This window comes from Leptonychotes weddellii, chromosome 6 (assembly GCF_054177405.1).
Source record: "Leptonychotes weddellii isolate Sample4059 chromosome 6, ASM5417740v2, whole genome shotgun sequence".
In the NCBI taxonomy this organism is placed as follows: Eukaryota; Metazoa; Chordata; class Mammalia; order Carnivora; family Phocidae; genus Leptonychotes; species Leptonychotes weddellii.
The window spans coordinates 82,930,934-82,958,653 of record NC_138374.1 but is presented as its reverse complement, the minus strand read 5'-3'; the positions used below and the strand labels follow the sequence as shown (position 1 = coordinate 82,958,653).

Here is a 27,720-nt window from a genome sequence, read left to right as displayed (position 1 = left end):
CCATCTCTCCAAGAAGACGTTGCCCACAACCCTGCACCATCTCTCCAAGAAGACGTGACATACATCTGGAGACACTATCTTTGTCCTTCTCTTTTACAAGCTATTTAAGAGCACCACTGAGGATTCAGAATTTCTCGCTTACCATCCACAAAAGCAAAGTGAAGAAAAGACACAGGAAGAAATTTCACAATTATAAGATGAACACAAAGAGGCGGCAGAGCTCTAGGCTACAGTAACAGCGATAAAACTGATAATAATGTAGCAAAATATCAGACCACGAGTCTTCATATAAAGATAATCCTAGATGAATTTTCTCTAATACAAAAAGTGGTAAGAGAAGGCTGTTTTCAAGGACAAAAAGGAAATAGGGTATTTTTCATCCTTTCAGTAAGAAGAATCATGCGTATTTCTCAGTAAGAAACTGAACAATTCTGTATTTTAAATTTTCACAACATTCTTTGGTTTTTTGATGTTTATTTTCCAACACTTATTTGATTTAGTTTCTAAGTGGACAAATGCCCAAGGCAGGTATCTATACAAAGCTAACTAGAAAGAAAGATGATGTATAAAGAAATAAAATTACTAATCTTCCGTTAATAAATCTAAAACTAAGAAATGTTTTGAAATTATGGAAGATAGCTATCTTAATAAAATTTTAAGCTGTCAAAGTCTTAAAAATAAAATAATGCATTCTGATAATACAATGCAAGAAGAACTAGAAATAATAAGCTAGTGTAGCTAGAAATGTACTTGAAATCTGAAACCAACACTTATAAAATGGATATATATCCCAGGTATCCCTGGACAACTGATGAACAATACCCATTTTGTATATTATGTACCTTTCAAAACCAGGAAAATATGAAATAAAAATTTGAGTTTGTCAGAATTAATTTATTAAAATTGCAATTGTTTTTCATTGTCCTTTTATCCTTACTTCTGCAAATTATTTGTAAAAAGACTTACAGATTCGACTAGACACAGATGGTAAATGGTGATGGATTATTTTTCCTGGCACATTAGAAGTTAAAGACTTGGAATTTGCTAGATTCACAGAACACTGTTATATTAATTGCCCAGAATGAAGATATTATATAAATATCCACGTTTTCCTCTGATTAGCTGAAACTTTAAAAGTTATTTTTTCCTTTTGAATTCCATTTTTTAAATCTTCTATAATATTGGATTTGAGACAGCCATGATACCCTATTTGGGAAAGCTTCCTCCATGGTGAGGAATTTTACAAGGGTCCTGAATGACATATCGTAAAATATATAAGGAAATTATGTTATTGTGGTCATATACTCTAATTCCTATGCATAACTGGCACCGTGTAATATGTCATGGAGTATCAGTTTTAAGTCTACAGAAAAAAGTCAGAAGTTATGATCATAATTCCAAGTAAAGTATAAGGAGACAGTGGGATACTGCTAAAGCAGGATCATACCTTAGTATGATTTATGAGTAATCGTAAAACAAGCTTTCAACATCCCTCACAGAAAGGCTGAAATGTTAATACAAAGAAAATTCAAAGGCTTCAGGCATTTGTAAACTAATTTCATATTCATTTCCAAAATGAACATTTTAGAATGTTTTAAAAGTTACACCTTGAGTTTACCTAAATCTTCTAAGTATAGTTACAAAACAGAAGAGCTGAGGAAAATGATGGAAAAGCAAAGAGAAGAATAAAAGGAAACATTAATTCACTGATGTTTGGTATGCAGCAGACAAGCAATTATGTCCACTGTGTTGAGGACTGCCACCATAGCTCTAAGCCAATTTTACTTAAAAATAACCAAAAATACTATTTTTACTCAAAAGGCCTAAGATGACCAATCAGATCCATGTAAAGCTTAAGACTGCTCAAATCTCTTAATTAAGCACCTACTGTGTGTTTGATATATATATTAGGGAGGTACTTGTAAAAATCAAGAAACATAATTTTAACATGCTGGCATTTATAGCAGAAATATTCCCTGAGGTCTAAAAAGGCTTAGGAAATATGAGCCAGACAGAAAGTTTCAGCAAACAAAAATGCAAGTGAAAATATCTGAAGAGAAAAAGTCTCCTGAAGGGCTAAGATTATATAAGGAAGAGAGAAAATTTCAAAGAGCAACAGGCAAAAAAAAAAATTCATTTAAATAAATCAATTATGAAACATTTTAATAAGTTAAACATGGGGAAAGCAGGTTTTGTTTCTTATGTCAACATCATTTGATCACACCTCTGCCTTGCAGGTAGAATAGGTAAGGACAACGAGGCACGGAGAGTGAAGTAACAAACAAGATCTCAGAGTTCAGAAGTAGAATACCTGGGATTCAAATTCAAGTGTCTCTCAACTGCAAATCCCATGTTCTCTCCATCTCAACGAAGCCTGGGTGCCCAAGCCAGGCTAGCTATTCAAACTCCCTCTTCCAAACTACTAATTTACAGAAGCAAAACAAACTAGATAAACATCTCTTTAATTTACATACAACTAAACTGCATAATTATACTGTATAAAACACCATATAACCACTCTGTATTATATTAATGCTCTGGGAAATCTGAACAGAGTGGCCAGGGGCGCAACCCCCTCAATCACATTGCCAGTGACAAAAGTCACCTCTTTTTTATAGCTTCTCCACTCTATGCCACCCTGGTCTGATGCTGACAGAAACGCCAGTGTGAAAAGGGGATACAGCAGAAGCTGGAACACAGTGAGCTTAGGGACAGCCTAGTGACAGAAGCCAGACACGGAATGGGATGGGAGTGGTACGGCACAGGCCACAGTGGTTCTCAGAGGGGCAAGTGCTCCAGGGGAGGAAGGAGGCAGGAAGAAGTGAAGGCAAACAAGGGTTTTCATAGAAAGAGAAGCTTCAAGGGGCTTGCAGGGAAATGGGCCACGATAACATCAACTACAAAACCCATTCCAGCTTCCTCAGGCAGAGCAATCTCATTCCTGGTAGCAGTAACATCAAGTATAGATCTAGGTCCCTTGGGAGTGTATTTTAGGGTAGGATGAAAGGGAGCAGAAGTGGTCAGAGCTAGAGTTATTTATAAGTTGGGTTTAGCTGGTAAGTGCTTTTAAAAATATATAGCAGTGGATTCACTGAAAGGTATGTAGGCCACAGGATACTAAACTTGTTTTAACTGCTCTTCTTACCATAACACCACAGCCACCATAACTACCACTTACTGAAGGCTAACGAGGTGCTATTCTAATCATTTACAATTACGAACTCATTATAGCTTCACAACAACCTGAGAGGAGTACTGTTTTGCTGTGAACATTTAAAAATATTGAGGAACAGAAAAATTAAATGCCTGTCTACAGTTACATCACTGGTAAGAATTCAATCTGGGCTCATAATCACCATATTGTGTCCCCTTACTTCTAAAATTACTACTTTTAACCTGATGCTCAAATTTCTAGAATTATATGAATTTTAAGAGTAAACAGGCTGTGAGTAATCATCTACTCCAGGATAAAGCACCTCACAGGTGGGAGTTCACAGTTTTGTTCTGGCATATGTCCCAGGCTGTCATGTGGGTAACAGCACAGCTAGCTGTCATTCATGTGGTGCTCTCCAGTTCCATGCCGGGTACATGCGTACATGTACTGTCACATGCCATTCCAGGAACAACCCTACAGAGCAGGGACTATCATTTCATTATTCTGAAGCTAAAAGCAAGGTAACTGAATTTTTCAGAGAGTCTTCATACTCACAAACTCATTACATTTTCCCACAACTCTGGGAACTAAAAGGCAGATGTACCAGGAAACTAAATTGCAGAGAGAGTACGTGATTTTCCCTGGATTTACCACTGGTAAATTACGACTGAAATTCAAATCCAGGTCCTGATTTCGAGTTCAAAATGCAAATGCTGCTCTCCAGGATTATTATCTTTCACAGAACTATTGTGTATAATCAAATTAAGAGAAAGGTCAACCCAGGGAAACTTTTAAGTTAGTATTTCACCTGATCTTTTTTATAACACCAAATAATTTTCATATTTGATCACAGTCTTTTAAAAGAATAAAACACTGTGATGTAATTCTTACTTATTATTTTCCAAGATAATAACGTAAAGACACCTACGAACCACATTGTGGTGGAGACGAAAATTTCTAGGCTTAAAACCAGAATGTAACATTTTAGTTAAAATAGTCCACATATGAAAGTAGATTAAAATTTTTCTCTATAAATTCCTACATATAGAAAATAAAATTAAATTCCATTCAAAAAAGATTTACTATGTTCATGCACCATGCAGAGCTCTAAGCAAAGGCTCATGAACCGTTCTGGAGCTCATGATCCAGCACAGTGACAGGTAAGTAAAAGTAGATATAATACAAGGCTGATAAAACATCCCAAAACGAGAGTAAAACCAAGGTTTACAGGTGTGGAGAAGCAAGAAAGTAATTCTTCAAATAGGAGCTGGGACTCAAAATAGTGTACTTACCTGTCTCATGTTAAAACGGTTTCTACCCAGTCCGCCTCCCTTTCTGCTTTAAATTCGCTCAACAGGTTAATAACATCAGCAAGTTAATATTCCTAAATGCCTCTCCTTTGTTCCTTCCTTTCAGGAAGAAGTGGAATCTGGGTTTAAGTACAACTTGTGTAAATGACCAGGCAGAAGAGAGAACTACTAGGCTGAAGAAAATCTAACAAATTATTTTGAAAAGGAGACAAATAGCAGGAGAACTATAATTTTGGTGGTATGGCAAGGGAAAGTGTAATGGAGCAGGAATCTGGAAAAGTGGGTGATGCCAAATTTGAGCCATTTCAGTTCAAATCTGAAGACTTAATTCTGTGTGCCATGAGAAACAGACAAAGGTTTGAAAAAAAACTAACAGAAAAACAAAGTATCTCAAAGATTAAATATCAGTCTTTCAGTAGCAGACCAATTCAGAACGAGAAAAAAATGTTTCACAGTAATTGCCAAATTTCTGCATGTTTTTCCATATAATGTTTAATGTATATTTTGAAAAGCAATACCACTTAGAAGCAGTTGGGATACATTTAGTTTCTGTTAAATTCACTTTAACAATTTCAACAGCACAGCTATGGAAAAATGTTGCATTTGCTTATGTTAGCAGGGCCATAAGAAAATTGAGATGAAATAAGAAATTATTCAGTACTTTAGCATTCTCTTATTCTGTGGCTCCTTATATTCTGACAATGTGGAAAGATCAAATGAAGAATTAGGAAAAATCTCACTGTAGTAACACAAACTTATCTTCGAAGTAGGAATACAAAAAAGCAATAATGATTCCTGGTGTTTAAATCACATGCCATATTTTTAAGGTAAACGGATGTGTTTCACGTCTTTTTTACTCTAGTATAGAAAGTTCTCCACCATATGGCACCAAACCATGTTTTCATCTTTTTTTTCTAAGTTACCCTATACTTCTCTGTCTCCCAAGAGTGCTTTTTTTCATACCAGCTGCCATGCCTTTCCACTATTTTCCCACAATGCACCTTTCAAGCTATCCAGTGAGGTCAACTTCCATCTCATCTCCTTAAAGAAGTCTTTTTCAACCATTATGGATAATAACAACCAACAACCTTCTGAATTTCTGTATTTACTGCCTATACAGTTTCTTGAGAACATGGGTTAGTTTTCATATTCTTCCGTATGGTCCCCAAAGTGCTATGTACCTAGGTAAGCCTTTAAGAGTAAGATGCAAACTAAAGAAAAGGAAGAGAACACAAACAGGAAATGTCACCTGATTTGTCCTCTTACAATATTAAAAAAAATAAGTAAAACAAAAAATAAAATCTTAACTTACCCCATTTAGGCTGCCCAAATCTTTCACCAAATGTTCATCCGTAGAGGCGTCATAATTGATTACAGCATGTTGCTTATCCACACTACGAGACTGAAAGGAATTTTTCTAAGTTAGGAAATACAAGAAAATACTAGGATAAATAACAAACACAAAGATTTTTGGCTAGATACTTTATATTAATAGGACAGTAGATAAATACAGAGAAATATCAAAGTGAAAGTGGATTAAATGGGATTTAAACTGTGTTACTATGCAACACAAATTTGGCATCACTCCCCAAAGAAGAAAGCAGCCAAAATTTGAAGACATTCTTTTCTACTAAATTCACACATTCTACTTTTGAAAGAATTTAAATCAGGTGACTTTGTTGAATGCACCAAATGACAATTATTTTTATAATTCGAAACTGTTACATGGAAGTCATGTGAATTATAATCTCGTAATGTTTTATGTATCCTATTGTAAAAAAAAAAACTATCCTATAGGATTTTCTTTATTGAAAATTACAGTGTCAATTATATAAAGAGTCCAAAGATTTAGAGAAAAGGAACACGATGTGATACATTCTTGAACAAAATTATCCTCACTTAAAACATGGGTTTTTAGGGGTGCCTGGGTGGCTCAAGCATCTGCCATTGGCTCAGGTCATGATCCCAGGGTCCTGGGATCGAGCCCCGCATCGGGCTCCCTGCTCAGCAGGGAAGCCTGCTTCTCCTTCTCCCACTACCCCTCCTTGTGTTCCCACTCTTGCTGTATTGCTCCCTGCCAAATAAATAAAATCTTTAAAAACAAACAAACAAAACATGGGTTTTAAAACTAGAATTCATGGGGGAGCTCTAAGAGGGAAAGAGAAAGTCAAAAAAAGGAATTAAGATAGCAAAGTGATTATTGAAAATCATTTTTCAGTCTCTCTTAAAGTACACAGCACGCACACACGTATGCACACTGCTCCGGAGCTTAGAGAGTTGTCTGTAGGTAGAAGCACCTCAGAGATGAACTATATAAAAGCCTGTGGAAACTTTTATTGAAAAAAAATATCCATATAGTGACAAGAAGAAACAGTCTGAGAACCACACTGAATCTGAACTCAGTAACACTGAGGTCTACTTCGGGAACCTGGGTAAATGAAAAGCAAAGAAAGTATCCCAAATGGGAAGAGAGATGACTTCCAGTTTCCAATCCAACATGTAAAAAGCTTGCAAGTTATCAGTCCCATCCTTACAACAAGAAAAAAGATGCGCAAATGGAAAATTAAAACTAGTCTTTGTTTTATCAGAGAACTGAGGTCATAAGGTCAATTTACACCCTGAAAACTGGAGAGGTGAATACAGAGAATCACAGCTTCCTGAAAACAGAAACCATGGCTGCAGCCAGCAAGGCAGGAAAACTCAAGGGTGAGGTGAGTAACTGAAACACGAATGCCAACTAGCTTGCAAGATAAAAGCTCGGGTGCACAGCCTTGGGGGACACCACTCTTTGATGAGTTTTGAGTTTTACCTCCAGAAGCCCCACAAGGATGTCAGGGTGAAGACTGGAGAAAGTCTTGTGTCCCCTTAGCCTGAGGGTGAAAAGTAACCATTCTGAAATAGACCGAGAGCATTCTGCTGTCACCAATGGCCTATCCTCAAGGAAGACTCTTTTACCAGCGCTCTACCAATGTGGGTTTTACCAGAGCCTAGCTGACATGCAAGAATGGAAATACCGAACTCCAGAGTCCTCTAGCCTTCCTGTCTCATCTAAAGAGGGGGACAAAAAAGAACTGAGATGCACTTGTGAAGGTCATGACCCCACAGAAAGACTGAGAACTAATCAAAGCATTATAGAATGCCTCCTCTCCTTCCCAATCTTACCTCACACCCACAGGGGAGATTACAATGGGCAAAACTGCTAAATTCAGATTATTTAATAAAGGGTCTCTAAGGAAACTCAAAAACCATTGGAGAGATGAAAACAAGGACACTAGAGGAAATGTTAACCTCTGATACTTTCAGCTACAGCCATCAGTGAACATGGCCTGACTCCTAACCCCACTGACAAAACGAGGTCAGCAACTAGTAAACAACATTACGGATGTAAATCTTAGTTGAAATTATTCTTTCCAAATAAATATCACTGAAATGAAAAGTTCCTTCCTCAGTTAGCTTCAATTCCAATATACTGAAAAAGTTTTGGTCTTTCTAACATTAGGAAGAAACAGTATGTGACTTCAAATAATCTTCCAACAAAACCTACACATTCATCATACATATGCTTTTGTTCTTCTTCAAAGTTTTAAAAGTTGCTTTTTGGTTTGGTTTTCTCTGAAACCTCAATTTCCCTAGGACAGACTTAAGAGCACCTTTCTGTGTTGTAGGATTACTGCCACTTCTCTACGGCTCACCTGAGAAACCAATTACAATGGTAACCACTACAAAACATCTGCATTCAATCTAAAAGTTACTTAAACTTCATGCTGTCGTGTTTTAAATTATTGCTCTGTTTAAACTAATGAAGTACGAAATTCACTTATTCTGGTGACAAAAAACACATGTAGCTCCATTAGGAAAATAATTCCTCCTTATTGTGGATTTATCAAGTTGAATTAGTCTATGGGATAAAAATCTCTGCATGCTGTGAGACAAGTGAGACTGCAGGTGTATGTAGGCTCTTAATAAACTTGAAAGAATCATCATAAATAATCTCTCTGTGACAAAGGAAACAGAGAAAGAGCTCAAGTCCTTAGAACGGAGAACTGAAATCCAAGGGGAAAAATCTAAGTGAGAGCTGAGAGAAGAAAAATCACACAGGAAAGAAAGTTACTGTTAGCTTTGGAAAATAAGCCAAGCGGCTGCTTCTGGAACCAGGGAACCGCAGCTTTTGAGGGAATGGTCAACACGCATCAGAGATGGAGAAAAAAATGGTTTAAGGAGGAAACAATTAGGAGGCCACCTAACTAAATTAACAACTTGCTAGAACCCGGAAAATCCTGAACCTGATATACACCTTGCCCTCAAATTGTGTATGGCGGTAGCTAAGTACAAGAACGCCTCCCATAGAATGTACAGCAAACCTAAGACAGCAGAAGACGAGAGTCCACTGAGTTGAGACGCCATTCCAACTCTGGGGACTGGGGAGTGAAGGAGTGAAGATGTTACGTGGGGTCAGAAAAAGCATCTTGTTTGTTGAAGATTTATTTATTTGAGAGAGAGAGTGTGTGCACATGCGTGAGCAGGGCGAAGGACAGAAAGAATCTTCAGACTCCAGGGTGAGCATGGAGCCCAAAGTGCGGCTTGATCTCAGGTTTAACTAATTAAGCTACCCGGGCACCCCTGTTTGTTATGAAATAAAGAGGGAAATAACTTTTGAGAAGATCAGGCTTATGAACTCAGGGCAAGAGCTATCATCAGTTTAAAACTCACAGAACAAGTCATTCCCATTTGAGTAACTCTAACAGCCAATGAAAGAAAGCAAGTAAAAATACCTGTGTTTAGTTATCTGCTGTTTTCAAGGCAGCAGGATGTTTTAGCACCCATCAAAGAAATTCAGCAGAAAACCAAGATTATAGAGCATACTACATCTAGAGAGTGGTCAAGAAAAACTGAAGGAATAAGGAAGATTCGCTACTTACATCTAACCATATAAGCATTGATTAATCCATTTTCATTTCCAAATAATCAAATTCACATTTCCTCTAGATTAAACTAGCCAGGAGAAGGTGTATTACAACTTAATTTTCACAATCCATTTGGACATTTCAATGCAAATCTAATAATCTGACAAAGACTGCTAACTTCATCAAGTTTCTGGTTCTAACGGGAAAACCTTAGCTGATCAGGTGTAAACTATGAAGATTGTCATTTTTTACCAGTTCTCTTATTCTTGTCACTTTAAACGTCCAGTAAGAATGCAAAACTCCTAAAGTCCTTCCTCATCACAAGAAAAAATTTTCTGCAGCTTTGTATGGGAACAGATATTAACTACACTTATTTTGGTGATAACTTCTCAATATATACAAATAGTCATTCTTGTCCACTTGAAATTAATATAATGTTGTAAGTCAATTATATCTCAATTAAAAAAAAAAATGTAAGACTCTCTAGTCACTGTCTTCTTACAGAAAATACCCAGAAGAGTGTGCCTCCTTCCTCGTGATTTTTACTTTCTAGAAAGACTCTTCCTAAGGCTTTGCATTGCATTCTCGAGAATCCACCTTACTCGAAACTCCTCTTCATTCTCAAGCTCTCACAGATGGTTACCTCCTACTTCCTTCCTTTAACTGAAATCTGGCTTTCACCCTGAGAACACTATTTCCACTGCATTCCTTTAAAGTGGATGCCATCCTCTTAAATCTGACATTCTGTTGAGTTCAGAGATACAGAATGAATTCATACGGTTTATTATTATGGCTTTTGGACCATTACTTTCCCCCTTCAACGAAAAGCCCTTTACTTTTTTGAAGTTCTTGTTATCCACCTATACATAATACAAGTATAAATAAATATATATACACACTATATATTTCTTTACACACACACCCCTCCTAGATTGCTGCAATCATCTGTGGTCATTTTAACTTTTTTTTTTTTTTTGAGTAAACTCTACCTCCAACATGGGCCTTGAACTCATGCCCCAAAATCAAAGTCACATGCTCTCTCAACTGAACCAGCCAGGCGGCCCTCATTCTAATTTTCTGACTGAAGTTTTGGAGTTATGGTTCACAGTCTTCCTTTCCATTCAAATTCCTACTTCGCCATGATTGATTTTAAACATCTGTGTAGAGAGGCGCCTGGGTGGCTCAGTTGGTTGAGGCTCTGACTGTTGGTTTCAGCTCTGGTCATGATATCAGGGTCCTGAGATCGAGCCCTGCACTGGGGGGGTGGTGGTCTGTGCTCAGCAGGCAGTCTGCTTGAAGATTCTCTCCCTCTACCACTCCCTCCGCTCACAGATTCTTTCAAATAAATAAATAAAATCTTAAAAAAAAAAAAATCTATGTAGACAACCCATATAAAAATCTAGCCATCCCAACTTCATAACCAAACTCCATACTCTATCTTGGCATACCGCTCCCACTGCTAGATCTTATGTGAAACAGATTCTACACCTGGAATCTAAACTGTAGTATTTTTCTCTATGACTACATTCTCCTATTCTTCCAGTTCTCTCACTTATTTATAATAATTTACTAGTATGCAACCTCAGTGCCCTGACTGCAACAGGTCATCTCATACTCTGACCCCTTCCTTTTCTCCCAAGCAACCATTCCCTATTGTCCTGACTTTCTTTCCTTCTCTATAATCCAGCTTCCCCTGGCTTCCCCATCCATGTTCATGACTCCCAAACCTCTACCTTCTGCTCAGACTACTTTGCTCAGCTTTACATATTTATTTCCTGCTTTCTACTAAATATCTCAATCTAGACGTCCCTTCAGAACCTAAAACTCACTACCTTATTCCTGAAAAGTACACCTCCTGAAACTATTTTATTCATTTCTACGCCAAAAACGCTAGGTCCGAGGCTCTTTTTCTCTCCATCCCTCATTATATAACTAGAAAGCATATCCTAACTCTTCAATCTCTCTCATACTCTTCCTTTCTTCATTTCAAAGGGTTCTTTTTCTTTAGAACATTACCTCACTTTCTAGACAATTATCACCTGCTTATACCAATTCTGAGCTCCAACTTCTGAGCAGCAATATAGATTAACAGTTTAAAGTGCAAGTGCTGGAGTCCAAAAGAACTAGTCGAGACATCTGGCAACTGTGTGGCCTTGGTAAAATGACTAATCTTTGTTTAATCATCTATAAAAAAGACTGTACGTATCTCAGAGGTTGGTTTGTGAGGATTAAATGACATTAGGCATGGGAAGCATTTAAAAAGGCAATATTCCCCTGTGTAAAAACTCCTCAGTGTACTTACTGGCTAAGGTATAACATATAGTCTTTCATCTAGCACACAAGGCCCTCTAAGATCTGGTCTCTTCTAACTTCCAAGTCTTTATCTCTCAAAATGTTTGCCTTCATGTCCTATATATAAATTACAAGGGATTATTTTAATTACCTAAATACACACTGAATGCCATGCACTCAATCACACTCGAAACCTTCCAGAAACCATTTATTCATCTTTTAAGATTATTCAGCTCAAGCCATCTCCTCCATGAAGTCTTCCCAGACTTCTTATCTCTACATTTCCTTGCAGGTAGGACTGATCAATCTGTCTGTTGTGCACCCCACATCAGACGTATCACTGTTCTGTGCCATAGTATCTAGACTGGTTAACATGTGTATCTCCTTTTACTAGACAATAAGCCCTCACGGACAGGGAGACCCTACGTATATGCATTGATCCCTCGGTAGCCAGCATGGGGCCTAGTGCATTGTAGATGCTTAGCAAAGGTTTGTTGGAAAGAAAATACATGTTATTTAGCCCATCTCATTTCATGAAGGATGAAGACAGAAAAATTGTCTTAGAGAATAAAATATCAAAAGTACTGAACTTACAAAGTTCAGACCAAATTTTAAGAGAACTACAAACTGAGTGGCTTAAAACAATAGAACCAAAACAAAACAAAAAAATTTTGGACCTCAGAAAAGATAATTATAAAACCAGAAAATTCTGGAAAATAAGAGTATTAAAATGAAGCAATAATACTGCTATATTTAAGAAATACTTCCTTTTCTTCCCCCCCCACCAAACCATGAGACTATGGACTCTGAGAAACAAACTGAGGGTTCTAGAGGGGAGGGGGGTGGGGGATGGGTTAGCCTGGTGATGGGTATTAAAGAGGGCACGTACTGAATGGAGCACTGGGTGTTATATGCAAACAATGAGTCATGGAACACTACATCAAAAACTAATGATGTAATGTATGGTGATTAACATAATAAAAAAAATTAAAAAAGAAATACTTCCTTTTCTACAAAACAAAAAAAAACACACACAAAAAAACAAAGAAACAACGAAAAGCCTGATATCAAGTAAGTCAAAACATAAAAAAACAATTCTAGGCCAGGCACAATGAAAAGCTAATTTTAACGAAAAGCTAACACATGAATGGTACAAATGACTACCTGCTATGTGTCACATATGCTTTGGGTATGAAATGGCTACTTTTTAACATTATTATTACTTCTTATATTACTTCTTTTTCCTACTAAAACACAGACATACATGGACACATAGGCTAAAAAAACCTGAAGAGAAAAAGAAAGATTGTCACTGTGTGTCATCACTGTTTTAAAATCTTTTTTAAAGACCCTGTGGCTGACTCTTTAAAAGCTCAATTGCATTTTTACAATCAGAGTAATACACAGTGACTTATTCTTTGCTATGGGTCCCCAAAAGACAGATGAAAATAAGTTACCTATGATCTTTAAAACATATTCCATTATCCTCCTGGGGACTGTTCTTACACCATATGAAAGTTAAAATATTAAAATAATAAGTCAAATATAATTTTGTTATAATTTCTATTATGCATCAGGGGAAAAAAAACATGTTTCAGTTAGTATGATGGTGTTTCTCAAAACAGAGCAAAATTCAATTATTTGGTGCAATTAAAATTTTTATGAAGATAAAATTAGAATTTAGATAGTGAACTTCTCAAAATGCAACTCCATTTGTATTTAGAAGTATCCCATATATTGCAACAGAAGTTTGAACATGTTTACTTGCAGAAGTAAGTTAGTAAACCAGTTTTAGGTTACATACATGCAGTAGCGGCTTAGTGGTAGAAGAGAAAGGTCATTTGATTTTGAGCCAATATTACCAAGACTCTACTACCAGCTTCCATGACTTAATGGTCACGTGATACTGGCCCTGTGACTAAGTCTTTCTGAATCTTAATTTACCATCTGTAAAATAGGGATGACTGTATCTTTCAGGAAACTGTTGAGAGGAACAACTAAAATGACATAAGTGAACACTGAGAAATAGAAAGTACTATTTAAATACAAGGTACTTTTAATAGTAATATTAATGTGTGTTACTCCAGACAAAATGTAATTTCCACCTAATAATTATACTTCGTAGCTTTCATCTATGGCTAAGATTTATTTTGCACAGTATGTCTTATGAAACATAGCACAGTCATCTTTCTACAGCAAGACAAACAGGCATAGCAAGTCTAAATACTTTGCTGGAAGCTTCCAGGCTAAGTGCGAGAACTAATTTCAGAATCCTTTATTTAATCATCTACTCTTTAATATCCAGGCACATTTTCTTCTTGATGATCACATTCTTTAGACTACCTTTTTTGGAATGGGATGAAATAACAAAAAAATCTTAATTGTAATCAAACAGGTCATATAACCTTATGGATCATTTATTTCCCTTTTGCTTTGGGTTTAAGCCATATTATCACCAAAGACCAGCAAATCTATTTGTGGTTGAAATCTTTACAGGTAAGAAACTACTTAAAATTATTCAGAGGCAGAGATTCTAAAACCTAACAACCGGTTTCCTGTACATTAAAAAATGGAGGGTTTTAAGTCATAAATGCAGACTTAGATCAACCAAATTTTTAAAGATCTTTTATTTACTCATTAAAAAGCAATCAGATATTAGCTATTTGAACTTCTAACAATTTTAATTATCACACTGACTGGCCTAACCAATGCAGAACCACTGAAGCTCTGTAAAGCCTTTAAAAGGAAAACACAATATCATCAAGTCTAGAGCACTAATCTTTCAAAACAAATATATTTTGCATTTATAAACACAAAATTCTTCACTCTTCAAACACTAATCCATACCTAAACTTTGTTCATTTTTCAGAAATGATATAAAAAAGAATAAGTTTTAAATATCCATTTATTTTACTATACTTGGAAAGATTAAACATTAAACCACTTAAAAACTAAATACAATTTGCAAATATTTATTCTTACTTCCATATACAAGATGTCCTTCAGTGCTACGAAGAGTACTACTAATTTGTAGCACTGATTCAGACTACCAGATGACCAGCATGCCAATCTATTCATGGACCTCTTTCAGAGAATCCAGTGTGTCTAGGACAGGGCTAAGAACAACGTGCTGCTATCAGATAAAGGGCAGAAGTATCTTTAACGGTGGAGACTGAGGAACATGTCAAAACTGTTTTTTTCCCTTGCCTGATCATGGAGTTCCCTTATCTCCTTTACATTCTAGTTAAAAAATAAAGCATAAATAAAAACAGTCATAAATGGGATAGATACCCATATCATAAACATTTATGAAATTTAAGTAAAAAGGTTATTTTAACTTTTTGACTTTTTACAGCACTGTAATATTGGTTTCTGCTCATTAAAATAATACTAATTTTTGCTTTAAGTTTGTTATAAAGGCAGTATGAATCAACAGAACCAATTCAAAGATATTTTAAAATTCTACTGCCATTGGGGCGCCTGGGTGGCTCAGTCGTTAAGCGTCTGCCTTTGGCTCAGATCATGATCCCGAGGTCCTGGGATTGAGCCCCCCATCGGGCTCCCTGCTCAGCGGGAAGCCTGCTTCTCCCTCTCCCACTCCCCCCTGCTTGTGTTCCCTCTCTCACTGTGTCTCTCTCTGTCAAATAAATAGATAAAATCTTAAAAAAAATAAAATAAAATTCTATTGTCATTGATTTCCTTTTTGTTTCACTGTGGTGATACATATATCATATATATAGCATATTTTCCATTTTAAATATTTTTAAGTATACAGTTCAGTGGCATTAAAATCACAATGTTATACACCACCATCTATTTCCAAAATTTTTTTATCACCCCAAACAGAAACTTTGTAACTCTTAAGCAATAACTCCCCAAACCTCTTTTCCAGCCACTGGAAACTGCTAACCCTCTTTCATGCCTATGAATTTGCCTATTCTAGCTATTTTCAAAAGAAATGAAATCATTTTGTCTTTTGTGTCTGGTTTATTTCACTTAGCATAATGTTTTCAAATTTCATTTATGTTGCAGCATGTATGAGAACTTCATTCCTTTTTGTAACTGAATAATAATCCATTATATGCATATACATTGCATTTTGTTTATCCATTCATTTGTGACTGGACACTGGGGTTGTTTTCACCTTTTGGCTATTGTGAATAACGAATGCTATAATCAACACTGACACCCAAGTATCTGTTTGAGACCCTGCACACAATTACTGTGGGTATATATCTAAAAGTGGAACTGCTGGTCATATCATATGGTAACTCTACGTTTAGCTTTTTGAGGACCCACTAAAAACTATTTTCTACAGCAGTGACACCATTTTACAGTTCCACCAGCAACATAAAAGAATTTGAATTTCTCCACATCTTCACTGACCTTTATTTTCCGTTTTAAAAAAAATTACAGCCATCTTAGTAGATGTGAAGTGCTATCTCACTGTGGTTTTGATTGACATTTCTTAGTGACGAACGATGTTGAGCATCTTCTTTTCATGTGTTTATTGAGCATTTTTAGATCTTCTTTGGAGAAATGTGTAGTCAAGTCTCTATCCCATTTTTTAAGTGGGCTGCTTGTCTTTTTGTTGTTGAGTTGTAGGAATTCTTCATATACTCTGGATAGTAAACCGTTATAAGATATATATAATTTTACAAATATTTTCTCCCACTCTTTACTCTGTTGGTAGTGTCCTTAGATACACAAGTTTTTAATTTTAATGAAGTCTCATTTATCTACTTTTTCTTTTGTGGTTGGTGTTATTGGTGTCGTATCTAAGGACCCACTGCCAAATCCAAGGTTATGATGACTTATCCCTATGTTTTCTTCTAAGAGTTTTATGGCTTTAGCTCTTAAATTTAGGTCATTGATCCATTTTGGTTAATTTTTATGTTTGATGTGTGGCAGGGGTCCAACTTCATTCTTTTGTAGTGGAAATCCAGTTGTCCTAAGCCTCATCTGCCAAAGAGATTATTCCTTCCTCCACTGAATGAATGTAACACCCTTCTAAAAACTCAGCCTGCCATTGTAATAGTTTCCTGGGGTACCATAGGAAAGGTGGCTTAAAACAACACAAGTTTATTTTCTCATAGTCTGGACTCTAAAAATCCAAAATCAAGGTGCTGGTAGGGCCATATTTCCTCCAACACCTCTTGGAGAGGATCTCTTCTTTCCTTGCCTCTTCCAGCTTCTGGTGGACTCAGGTGTTCCTTGGTTTCTGGCAGCCTAACTGTAATCTCTGCTTCTGCCTTCACGTTGTCCCTCTGTGTCTGTCTTTTTCTTTCCTTATGAGGACATCGACTCATACTGGATTAGAGTCCATCCTAATGACTTTACCTTAACTTGATTACATCCTCAAAGACTTTATTTCCATCTGAGGTCACATTCACAGGTATGGAAGATTAGGACTTCAATATATGTTTTTGCGGGGGACTCAATTCAAACCACAGATACATAGGGGTTTATTTCTGGACTCTCTATTCTATTCCACTTGTCTATAAGTCTACCTTTAAATAAGCCAGTGTCACTAGTTTGTATTAAGTTTTGAAATCTTTTTCAAGATTGTTTTACCATTTTTTTTTTTATTTTGCCAGACTGTGCCAAACTTTTACTTTGCCAAACTTAGCCAAACTCTTCAGAAACAAAACATCTTTTACTATCAGCCTTTATTACAGGTCACATTTTCCTGCTTCTTTACGAGCTGGGTACTTTTTTATTGTATACCAATATTTTATTTATATTGTAAATTTTGCCTTTTGGGGGTGTTGGATATTTCTGTATTCTTATAAATATTCTTGGACTTTGTTATGGGACATAGTTAAGTTACTTGAAGAGTATGACGCTTTTGGGTACTGCTTTTCAGATTCAGATGAGGGTAGAACTCAGTCTATGGTAAATTATTTCCCACTATTGAGGGGGTAGAGACCAATGCCTTGTGAATCATGAGGTTTTCCAGTCTGGCTGTTAAGACAGGCACCATTCCTGACCATGTTACTGCCCAGCACTGTCAACTCTAATTCTTTGTGGAGTGTTTTCTCCACATATATGTGCTGATCACACCCAACGGCATACTGGAGGATTAGCTCTGCAAAGTTCCTTCTCTGTGTACCTCTTTCCTCTCTGATACTGTGTCCTGTGAACTGGAACCCACTTTGGTCTCCCTGGACTCACAGCTTTCACCCACCACCTCACAAACTGTCAGACAACTTCCACCTGTCACACATAGTCCAGGAACAGATACCATATCAGTCATGTCTCTTACTATTCCTTATCTCCATGTAAGAAGAGACCTATCCTGCAAGCTCCTCAACAACCATTCCCACATTTCTTGGCTGGTTGATACAAATGCCACATAGAAAGCACCTCTTCCACTCTCTGATAATGAGCTCCTACTATCTGTGCCTAGGATAGGGTCCAGTTCCAAGAGGCCTTTATCCAAACCAAATCATTACTGCCTTTTTCTCAGTTGCCACTCTCAACACTCCCATCTCACTAAGAACTGCAGAAAATCTCTGTACTATTCTATTTCTCGCATTGAATTTGTTGAATTAAAGTGTCACTGTATATGTAACTTATTCGTATACTATACTTACTACATTCATATACTACACTCACATAGCTGAGGGTGGCTTTACTTTCACTGCCCCAGAACTATAAAATAAGTTCCCTAATTTTAAAGTAAACATGTGTAACAAACAGATGCAAATTTGATTTTTCTAGGGATAATGCAGGGTTTCTCAATCTCAGTACTATAGATATTTGGGGCCAGATACTTCTTTGCTGTGTGTACAGGGTCGGGGGGAGAAAGGTGCTGTACACTGTAGGATGCTTAGCAGCACCCTTGGCTTCTTGGCCTCTACCTACTAAATGTCAGTAGTGACCACCTCCAACCTCCCACCACTGTAACAGTCAGCTATTGCCAAATGTCCTTTGGGTAGGGGGAGACAGGATCGTTCCAGTTAAGAACCACTGGGCTAACAGAATAAACAGTTCTACTCTTAAGTATTTGTTTACCATTTTTAACACAAAAAAGGGGGAAGAGTAAGGGGATAAGATTTTTTTCTAAACTGCGAGGGATCTGTTAAAATAACTAAATTCTCAAAAATCTGGAGATCCATTTTTCTGCTAATTACCTTACTCAAACACATCTTAAAAGTATGCTTTAAAAGTAACTCCTTTATACATAATGCAGTAAATACCATCAATCTTTAATTATGCTCAAACTCCTGAAAGGTATCATACTGAACATCTCGAAAAGAAGCAGAGAAACTAATTTTGGTATCGCTGTAGCATCCACGATTAAAATTCAGTTTTACTTCACGCTATGCTAATTTTATGAATTATTTACAAGTCTTATTTTTAAAGTATATAATGTGAAACTTCTTACTTAAAATAAATTTCTCTACTCTGAGCTCTCATTTTTCAAAATTTATTTCCCAAGACTTAGAACATATTTTTAGATGATTCAAGAGGGAGAAAATTAATTAAACTGGTAGCTAGAGTTAAAACAGGGAGAGCCAGAAAGTTGAACTCCAAAGGAGCAGAAGAATATTTTCTACCAGTTCAGGTTTTGAGTAGATACATCCAGAAGTTCGATGCGATTACCTGCAACATGAGCTCACAGTCATCTCTTCCAACAAAAATCATTTCTCGTGGTAGCCTGTGGCGAGTGCCTCCACTGCTCACCAAAAACCAGGATGTTAAGCTCATTTTCTGCTTAGCTTCTAAGTCTTTGGCAAAGCTACGTCATCCTGCAGAGATATTGAAGAAAAACATACATTCAGATATTTTTAGCTTTAGTATCTATTCACCAAACCCTTCATAAAGTAGGCCTAAGAATAGAACTGCACTCATCATCTACTCCTAGCTAAGTAAACAGACAATCCGACACGACAGACTTACCAAATTCTCATTTGTAAAGTACACAGACTTCATTAAGAGTTCAATTAAAAAGGAAGACATTAAGCAATTAAGTAGTCAACTAATTCACATTTATCACACTTCTGAAGGGCTTTGAGCATAGCTTATAAAGGTCTATAATTCTCAAGTAAATGATCACATTATTATAATGTTAACCTGAGTAAATACTAGCAATATTATACAAATACATGACTTATAAATGATTTGAGGAAGACTAAGTTCAAATGAATATATTTGTTATCTGATTAAGAACAATAAAAACCAAAGAAATTGCTTCTTTGTCAACCAAGTGCAGACCACTGAAAGAACTTTCAAAAACCTGCAATTTCAATTTCTCTGTCCTCATAGGTACTTCACTTTCTTCGTACATTTCTCTAGAGCAGCGATTCTTAGGCTTTTTGTTCTTAGGACCCATTTCACTCTTTTATTTATTCATTTTTTAAATTTATTTACTTGACAGAGAAAGAGAGCTCAAGCAGGGGGAGCAGCAGAGGGAGAGGGAGGAGCAGACTCCTCAACGAGCAGGGAGCCCGACTCGGGACTTGATCCCAGGACCCCGGGATCATGACCTGAGCTGAAGGCAGATGCTTAACCAACTGAGCCACCCAGGTTCCCCCCATTACACTCTTAAAAAAAGAACCCTGAAGAGCATTTTGTTTACATGGGCTATCTATATTAACATTTACCATAAAAAAGAAATGAAAACTGAGAAACTAGGATTAATTCATTTAAAGTAAACTAACATTTTATTGAAAAATATACTTCCCAAACAAAAATAATTAGTGCAAAGAATAGCACTATTTTACATTTTTAAAAATCTCTTTAATGTCTAGCTTAATTGAAGATTTCTGTATTTGCTCGGCATTCAATTTGTTGCCGTATATTGTTGAACGTGAAATATCTAAAGAAGGTCTGCCTTCATTCAAATAGAAAAGGGAAATTTATTTTAATAGTTTTTTCAAACAACTGTAGATAGTTTCTTTGATACTACATCAAAACTTTGAAAGCTTCTTGAAATTTATTTACAATAAGAAATCTGAAACTTTTTATACTATGTTACATGAAAATCCATCTTCAACTTTGAAGGGATCTTGTAACATTATAAATTGGTCATTTGGAAAATATTGGTTCCCTGAGTAACACAGATCTTCCAAATGATGACATATTCATTATATTATGTAAAAACATCACAGTCGTTAATTTCATCACCCATCTCTTCAGAAAAGTCTTTAAGTATGAGGTAGTTGTGAGGATCATGGTGGCAGAATCAAGTTTTCTAAAATTCTAATTTTCTCTTGAAAGCTCAAACTTTATTGGCAAAAGAATACCACCAATTCTTTTCTTTGAGGTGACAGGCTTACATTGTTTGGCAAACACTCAAGTCTACAAAACCATAAATTTGTCTGTCAGTCACTGTGTCAAGTAACAAGGCGCTCTACGAAACAAGTGGGTAGTGCAGTTCACAACTCAAAGATGACACCAATGCTTCTCCTTGAGACAACCATGGTACTTTGGTATACAACATAAATGCTTTATGTGTCCTTCCAATTACTTGTACAGAATATTAAAAAGATGGGACTCCCACTTTTACCACTTTATCAAGGACATTGTTAAATGAAACGGCTTTTTTTTCTTAACTGCAAGTGCATGGCAATTACTACTAGTATAGTTCAGCCTGGATCTATGCTTAGGGACCAGCAGCTTTACCCACCACTCTTTTTATACGGTCAATTCAAATCACAATACAATAAAAAACGCAAATAATGTTTTGATGTTATTATGAAAACAGTTTCGACCCCCTGACCTTTGAAGTGGTTTTGGGAACTCCCAGAGCCCTGTGGATTGAGCTTTGAGAACCACTGTGCTAGACAAGCTATGTCATTTAGAACATAAACCTTAGACTGACAGATGAAGAATCTAACTCCTGGTTCTAACACTTTTTATTCTACATGACCTGGGGCAAGTTATTCATCTCCTGCCCCTTAGTTTATTTTTCTCTAAAATGGGGATAATGATAATATCTACTCAACAGTTTTTTCTTAGGAATCAAAAAACTACTACTTGTAAATATTTTTTTCCATGAAATGGCACATTCTGTTACAATTTAATTAGAAGCAAACTATACTAAGTGAACTGAAACATTCTGCAGTAAGAACTATATCCATACATTAAAGCAAAATCCTATAAAATGTAAAATTTTATGTTAAGGTAAAAATCCTATATACTATAAACTTATCAACACATACAAGAAACAATGGGTTTCACCAAAACAGGCAAATAGTCTTCTGTAAAGCCAAAACAATCAAGTCTTACTCAACTCTCAGCTTATCAATTGATACGGTCAATTTATCTGGATTTTTCAATCTTTATCCACCTAACTCCATGTTGGAGATGTTAGTCTTTCATGTGTTTATTCTCTGTCAGATTGGCTTTTAGCATTTCATGTGTACATCCTGGCCAAGTCAACAGAGAATCAAAAAAATTTTATCCAAGAAAAACCCTCCAATCTAAATATAGCATATAAGTTGCATACTGCATTTGAAAACAAACAAAAGGACAATTTTAAAACATGATATTAATATGTAAGCCAATAGTTATGTATTTATTTAAAGGAACTAAAAAAAACAAAACAAAACTACAGTAAGACATGTTAAAAGGAAATGAAATTAGCCTAAACACAGTAAACTAAAACAGTAGAGTCAAACATGGGCAACGGGAACAATGTAACATTTTCAAAATCAAAGAATTTTTATGTAAACATTATTCATATGCTACAAAAACACTTCTAAGTATTTAGACAATATCAAACAGAATTATATTAATATGGGGCGCCTGGGTGGCTCAGTTGGTTAAGCGACTGCCTTCAGCTCAGGTCATGATCCCAGGGTCCTGGGATCGAGCCCCACATCGGGCTCCCGGCTCCGCGGGAAGCCTGCTTCTCCCTCTCCCCCTGCTTGTGTTCCTGCTCTCGCTGTCTCTGTCAAATAAATAAATAAAATCTTTAAAAAAAAAGAAAGAATTATATTAATATGTAACCATAATTCTATAATATAAACATAGGACAGTAATTACAGTTGACCTTTGAACAACATGAGTTTGAACTGCATGGATCTGCTTATATGTGGATTTTTTGATAAATACAGTATTGTAATTATATTTTCTCTTCCTTATAATTTTCTTAGTAACATTTTTCTTTTCTCTAGCTTAACTGTAAGAATACAACATATAATACATGTAACATAAAAATATGTTAACAGTTTATGTTATTGGAAAAGCTTCTGGTCAACAGTAGGCTATTAGGACTTACATTTTGGGGGAGTACAAAGTTATACAATGGATTTTCAACCGTGCAGGGGCTGGCACTCCTAACCTCTGCATTGTTCAGGGGTCAGCTGCATGTAATTACATAAAATAATATGAAAATAGTGGCTTTTCAAATATTTTGTTTTGACTTACAATGACACTTAAAAGATAACTAAAAGACTACATACTTTCTGAAAAACAAAAATAAAAACCGCAATCCTCAAGATGAGGGGTACTTATTTATTTATTGGAGGGGTGCAATGTCCTTGATTCCTCTTCTAGCTTCTCAACAATGGATGGGAATGAGATCTAACAAAAGAGCTGCTGCGTTTCGATTTTTACATAGGGCTCTCTCCTTATCTAAGACAGCTTTCTTACTAGTCCTTCAATTCCAATGATCTCTTTCTACTCCCTGAGTAATACTGACAACTCACACATGATAAAACTGAAACCTGGTTGACAGCTTCCTCAATGACCAAGACACGTTTCAGCTCAGGTTCCTCTAACGGGAGGGGGAAAAGAAGCCTTTGGGTTCGACAGTTGGACAGAACATGCCCAAGGTCTTGACCAAATGTGACAGCAGTTACATTTCCTTGTAGAGTTTCTGGATGAGCCAGGAAAACATGTGTTTTGGAGTAGACTTTCTGAATTAAAACCCTAGTCCCTCATGCTTTCTAAGTGACTCAAAACACAAAAACAACAAAAATAATGACAAAAATAACAACAAATTTTTCTGGATTTCAGATATCTTATCTGTACAAAGAAAAAGAAAAAAAAAAACCAACCCAAAGGGAGAATATCTAAAGACAAAATGAGACACAGATATGGTATCTTATAATACCTGGCATATGGGATTATGTTCATTTCCTTTTCTCCCTCTCCTCCTAATCTTTTCTGCCAAATAATACCCTAAAGTCGTAACTTGAGACTGCAACAGTACCAACCAATCAACATTATTGAGTATCTTCTATGTCAATGTTGTAGAAGTATTCACTTAAAGGAATACCTTAGGACAAAAATTATGACAATATAATGTAGCTTATGGCTTACTCATAAAATTAAAAATACTATATAGTCTTTATTTCATACATATTTCAATTCTAGAAAAGTAAATTTAATGGATCAATGATTAAAATTCCTACAACACTTTCTCAAAGCATGACCAGATTTCATTGGGATCTAAAGTCTGAATAGTATACAGGATCACTGAGGTTTTTTTGAAGACTAGAGCCCAAGGCCTTCTTACATACTCAAATTCTACCACAAATTATAACCTTTGCCCTGTGACTCTGCAATTCTTCCAGTTAGAGGTGGGGTATAATCTCCCACTCCATAACTCTGGGCTCTGCCTCATGACTTGTTTTGGCCAATAGGATGATGTTAGTAGATGTGATGCAAGTAGAATCTAAAACATGCTTGGGCAATTGGCTTTCCCTCCTGTACCTCTGCCATCACCAAAAAAAGAACATGCCCTGGCCAGCCTATTTGTTCAAGATGAATGAGAGACATGTGGAACAGACATGAAGCTAACATACAATTTGAAGTTGGGTGGTCAGTATATCATTTAACCCCCAGGTGAACAACAAATATATGAGCAAAAAATAAAAACGATTGTTGTTCGAAGCCATTGAGAGATGTGGGCTGATTTGCTCCACTACTGACTATAATGCACATTGAGTATAATTTACTAAAACACAGTATCTTTTCATAAGTACATTCACAGTCCAATACACTCACTTGAGTATCTTTAGAATTAATATACAAATGAAATTTTTGTTTTCACTGTCTCTTTTCCCAATTTACTCTTTTCTTGATGGTAACATTATTTGTACAATTAAACATAACACTGCTATATATTACAGAACTAAAGTTACAGGTAAAGCTCTCAGCTTATTGTAACAAAGAACCAACAACTGGAAAACCCAGCAATGGAAGAAAATGCAAGCCCCCTTTTTTGGGGAGATGGGGGAGGTCAACATCTTTAGTTTACTTTTTTCCTCTCTGGAACAGTTCAGTTTACCACAGGAGACTCCTCCCATATTCCCCAATAATGCACATAAACACACTGCTGATATTGTAGGAGCTAAACCAAGAAGTGGTTTGGGGGGGGGGGCGCCTGGGTGGCTCAGATGGTTGAGCGTCTGCCTTCGGCTCAGGTCATGATCCCAGAGTCCTGGGATCGAGTCCCGCATCGGGCTCTCTGCTCCTTGGGAGCCTGCTTCTCCCTCTGCCTCTCTCTCTCTGTCTCTCATGAATAAATAAATAAAAATCTTTAAAAAAAAAAAAAAAGAGAAGTGGTTTAGGGGGTTTCACTGTTGTATTTGCAGTTTCTACATATTAATCTCCTTGGTTAAGCAGAGCACTTCAACCCTGGTAAGCAATTCAATTCCTAAGCTACTTAGGAATATCACAAAAAATGGAGGAACAGGATGCTCCAGGAATCCATCCCTCCACCTAAATGACTACTGAACTCCTAAGAACTATCTGAAGTAACTATTTTGGGGCTCTGGTGTCTAGCCGAAGAGGCTGCTAAACTTCAGTACTTTGCATGGTAGCAGGTACCATCGCCATTCCCCATTCCAGAAGCTCCAAGAACTAGCCCATAGATAGCCTCTTGCATTTCTGGTGAGGCTCACTGGAGCCAGGATACATAATAAAGACCTACATATAAAGAGCAAGCAACAGGAAAACTCACTTGCAGGGGAAAAAAATGGACAGAAACCATCCCTGAGGAAGCCCAGACATTTTAATTATTAGTGAAAGATGTTAAATCAACTGTGTTACATGACAAATAACTAATGGGAATCAGCAAAATGATCTATGAGAAAGCCAAGAGCATAACAGGGAGACAGAAGTTATATAAAATGAAAAAGTCACTACAGAAATTCAACAGATTTCACCAGGAAGAAGAAATGATCAACAAATCTGAAGATAAGACAATTGAAGTATCCAGTGTGACAGAAAGAAAGAAAAAAAAATGCATAACATAAACAGAGCCTGAGGGATCTGTCGGATATCATCAAATGTAGTGACACATACATTAAAGGAGTCCCAGAAGGAGAAGAGACAGAGAAAGGGGAAGAAATAATGGCAAAAAAACTTCCCAAATCTGAGGAAAGATATAGATATACACACCCAAGAATTTCAACAAACTCCAAGCAGCATAAATTCATACATATTCACACTCTGCCATATTATACTCAAAACTGAAAAAGAAAAAGACAATTTTGAAAACATAAAGAGAAGACACTTGTCATGGACAAGGGGACTAATAAGATTAACAGCTGATTTCTCCTCATAAACCATGGAAGCAATAAAGCAGCAGGATGGCATATTTATAAAGTCTGGGGGGCAAAAACTGTCAACCAAGAATTCTGTATCTGATAAAACTATCTTTTAAGAATGAATCACAATTGGGGCACCTGGGTGGCTCAGTTGGTTAAGCGACGGCCTTCGGCTCAGGTCATGATCCCAGGGTCCTGGGATCCAGCCCTGCATCAGGCTCCCTGCTGGACAGGGGGCCTGCTTCTCCCTCTCCCTCTGCCACTCCCACTGCTTGTGCTTTCCTGCTCTCTCTCTGTCAAATAAATAAAATCTTTAAAAAAAAAAAAAAGAATGAATCACAATTAAGACACTTCCAGTTAAACAAAAGCTGATGGTAGTTCATTACCAGCAGACTGGCCTACAAGAAATGCAAAAGAGAGACTTTCAGGCTGAAATGAAAAGACACTAGACAGTAACTAGAAACCATGAGAAAAATTAAAGATAACACAGGTAAAGTAACTATATAGGTAAATATAAATCTAGGATGATTGCACTTTTTAAAAAAAAAAGGATTTTATTTATTTGAGAGAGAGAAAGAGAGCACAAGCAAGGCGGAGCAGCAGAGGGAAAGGAAGAAACAGGCTCCCTGCTCATGTGGGGCTTGATTTCAGGATCGCGGGATCATGACTTGAGTCAAAGGCAGACACCTAACCAACTGAGCCACCCAGTTGCCCCAGGATGATTGTACTTTCAATACGATTTGTAACTTTTCTCTTTTTCCAATATGATTTAATAGGCAAATACATAAAACAATTATAAAACTATGTCAATAGGAATACAATATATAAAAATGTAATAGGTGACAAATATAAAAAGGGAGGGATGGAGATGTAGATTCCTGTATATTCTTGCATTGTATCTTGAATTGTATATTCTTGAGATTAAGTTGGTATTATTGAAATTAAGTTATTATATTTTTAAGATGTTATTTGTAATCCTCAAGGTAACCACCAAGAAAATAACTAAATAAACATGTAGAAAAGGAAAGAAGTGAATCAAAATGGCACATTAGCCAAAAATCAACTAAATATAAAAAACATTCAGTAGTGGAGAAATTGAGGAACAACAAAAAACCATATAGAATGCAAAATATAAACAGGTAAGTGACAAATTAATCCTTCAGAAATCACATTAAATGTAAAGTATTAAACTCTCCTATAAAAAGGCAGAAAAAGACAGATCACATAAAATAACAGGATCTGTTGGGGTGCCTGGGCGGCATAGTCAGTTGGTGTCTGACTTTTGGTTTCGGTTCAGGTCATGATCTCAGGGTCATGAAGCTGAGCTCCCAGCTGGGCTCTGCACTCAGTGGGGAGTCTGCTTGAGATTCTCTCTCTTCCCTCTGCAACTCCCCCTCCCCGGCCCCGGCTTACACACTGTCTCTCTAAAATAAATAAATGAATCTTTTTTTTTAAATTTTATTTTATTACGTTATGTTAATCACCATACATTACATCATTAATTTTTTTTTTAAGATTTTATTTATTTATTTGACAGAGAGAGACACAGC

The 27,720-nt window shown here is 36.4% G+C and overlaps 1 protein-coding gene across 10 annotated transcripts in view; it reads right to left on the bottom strand.

Annotated features, from left to right (window-relative positions):
• The window catches only part of CEP170 (centrosomal protein 170), a 99,791-nt gene that overhangs the window by 71,138 nt on the left and 933 nt on the right, over positions 1–27,720 (bottom strand). For all 10 annotated transcript variants that reach the window (XM_006740012.3, XM_031035267.2, XM_031035268.2 and 7 more), the window contains exons 2-3: positions 19,269–19,414; positions 5,777–5,866 (exon numbers count right to left, since the gene is read on the bottom strand). In XM_006740012.3, coding sequence (XP_006740075.2) covers positions 5,777–5,866; positions 19,269–19,373 — 195 coding nt within the window. In that variant the 5' untranslated portion in view covers positions 19,374–19,414. The remainder of the gene's footprint in view (positions 1–5,776; positions 5,867–19,268; positions 19,415–27,720) is intronic.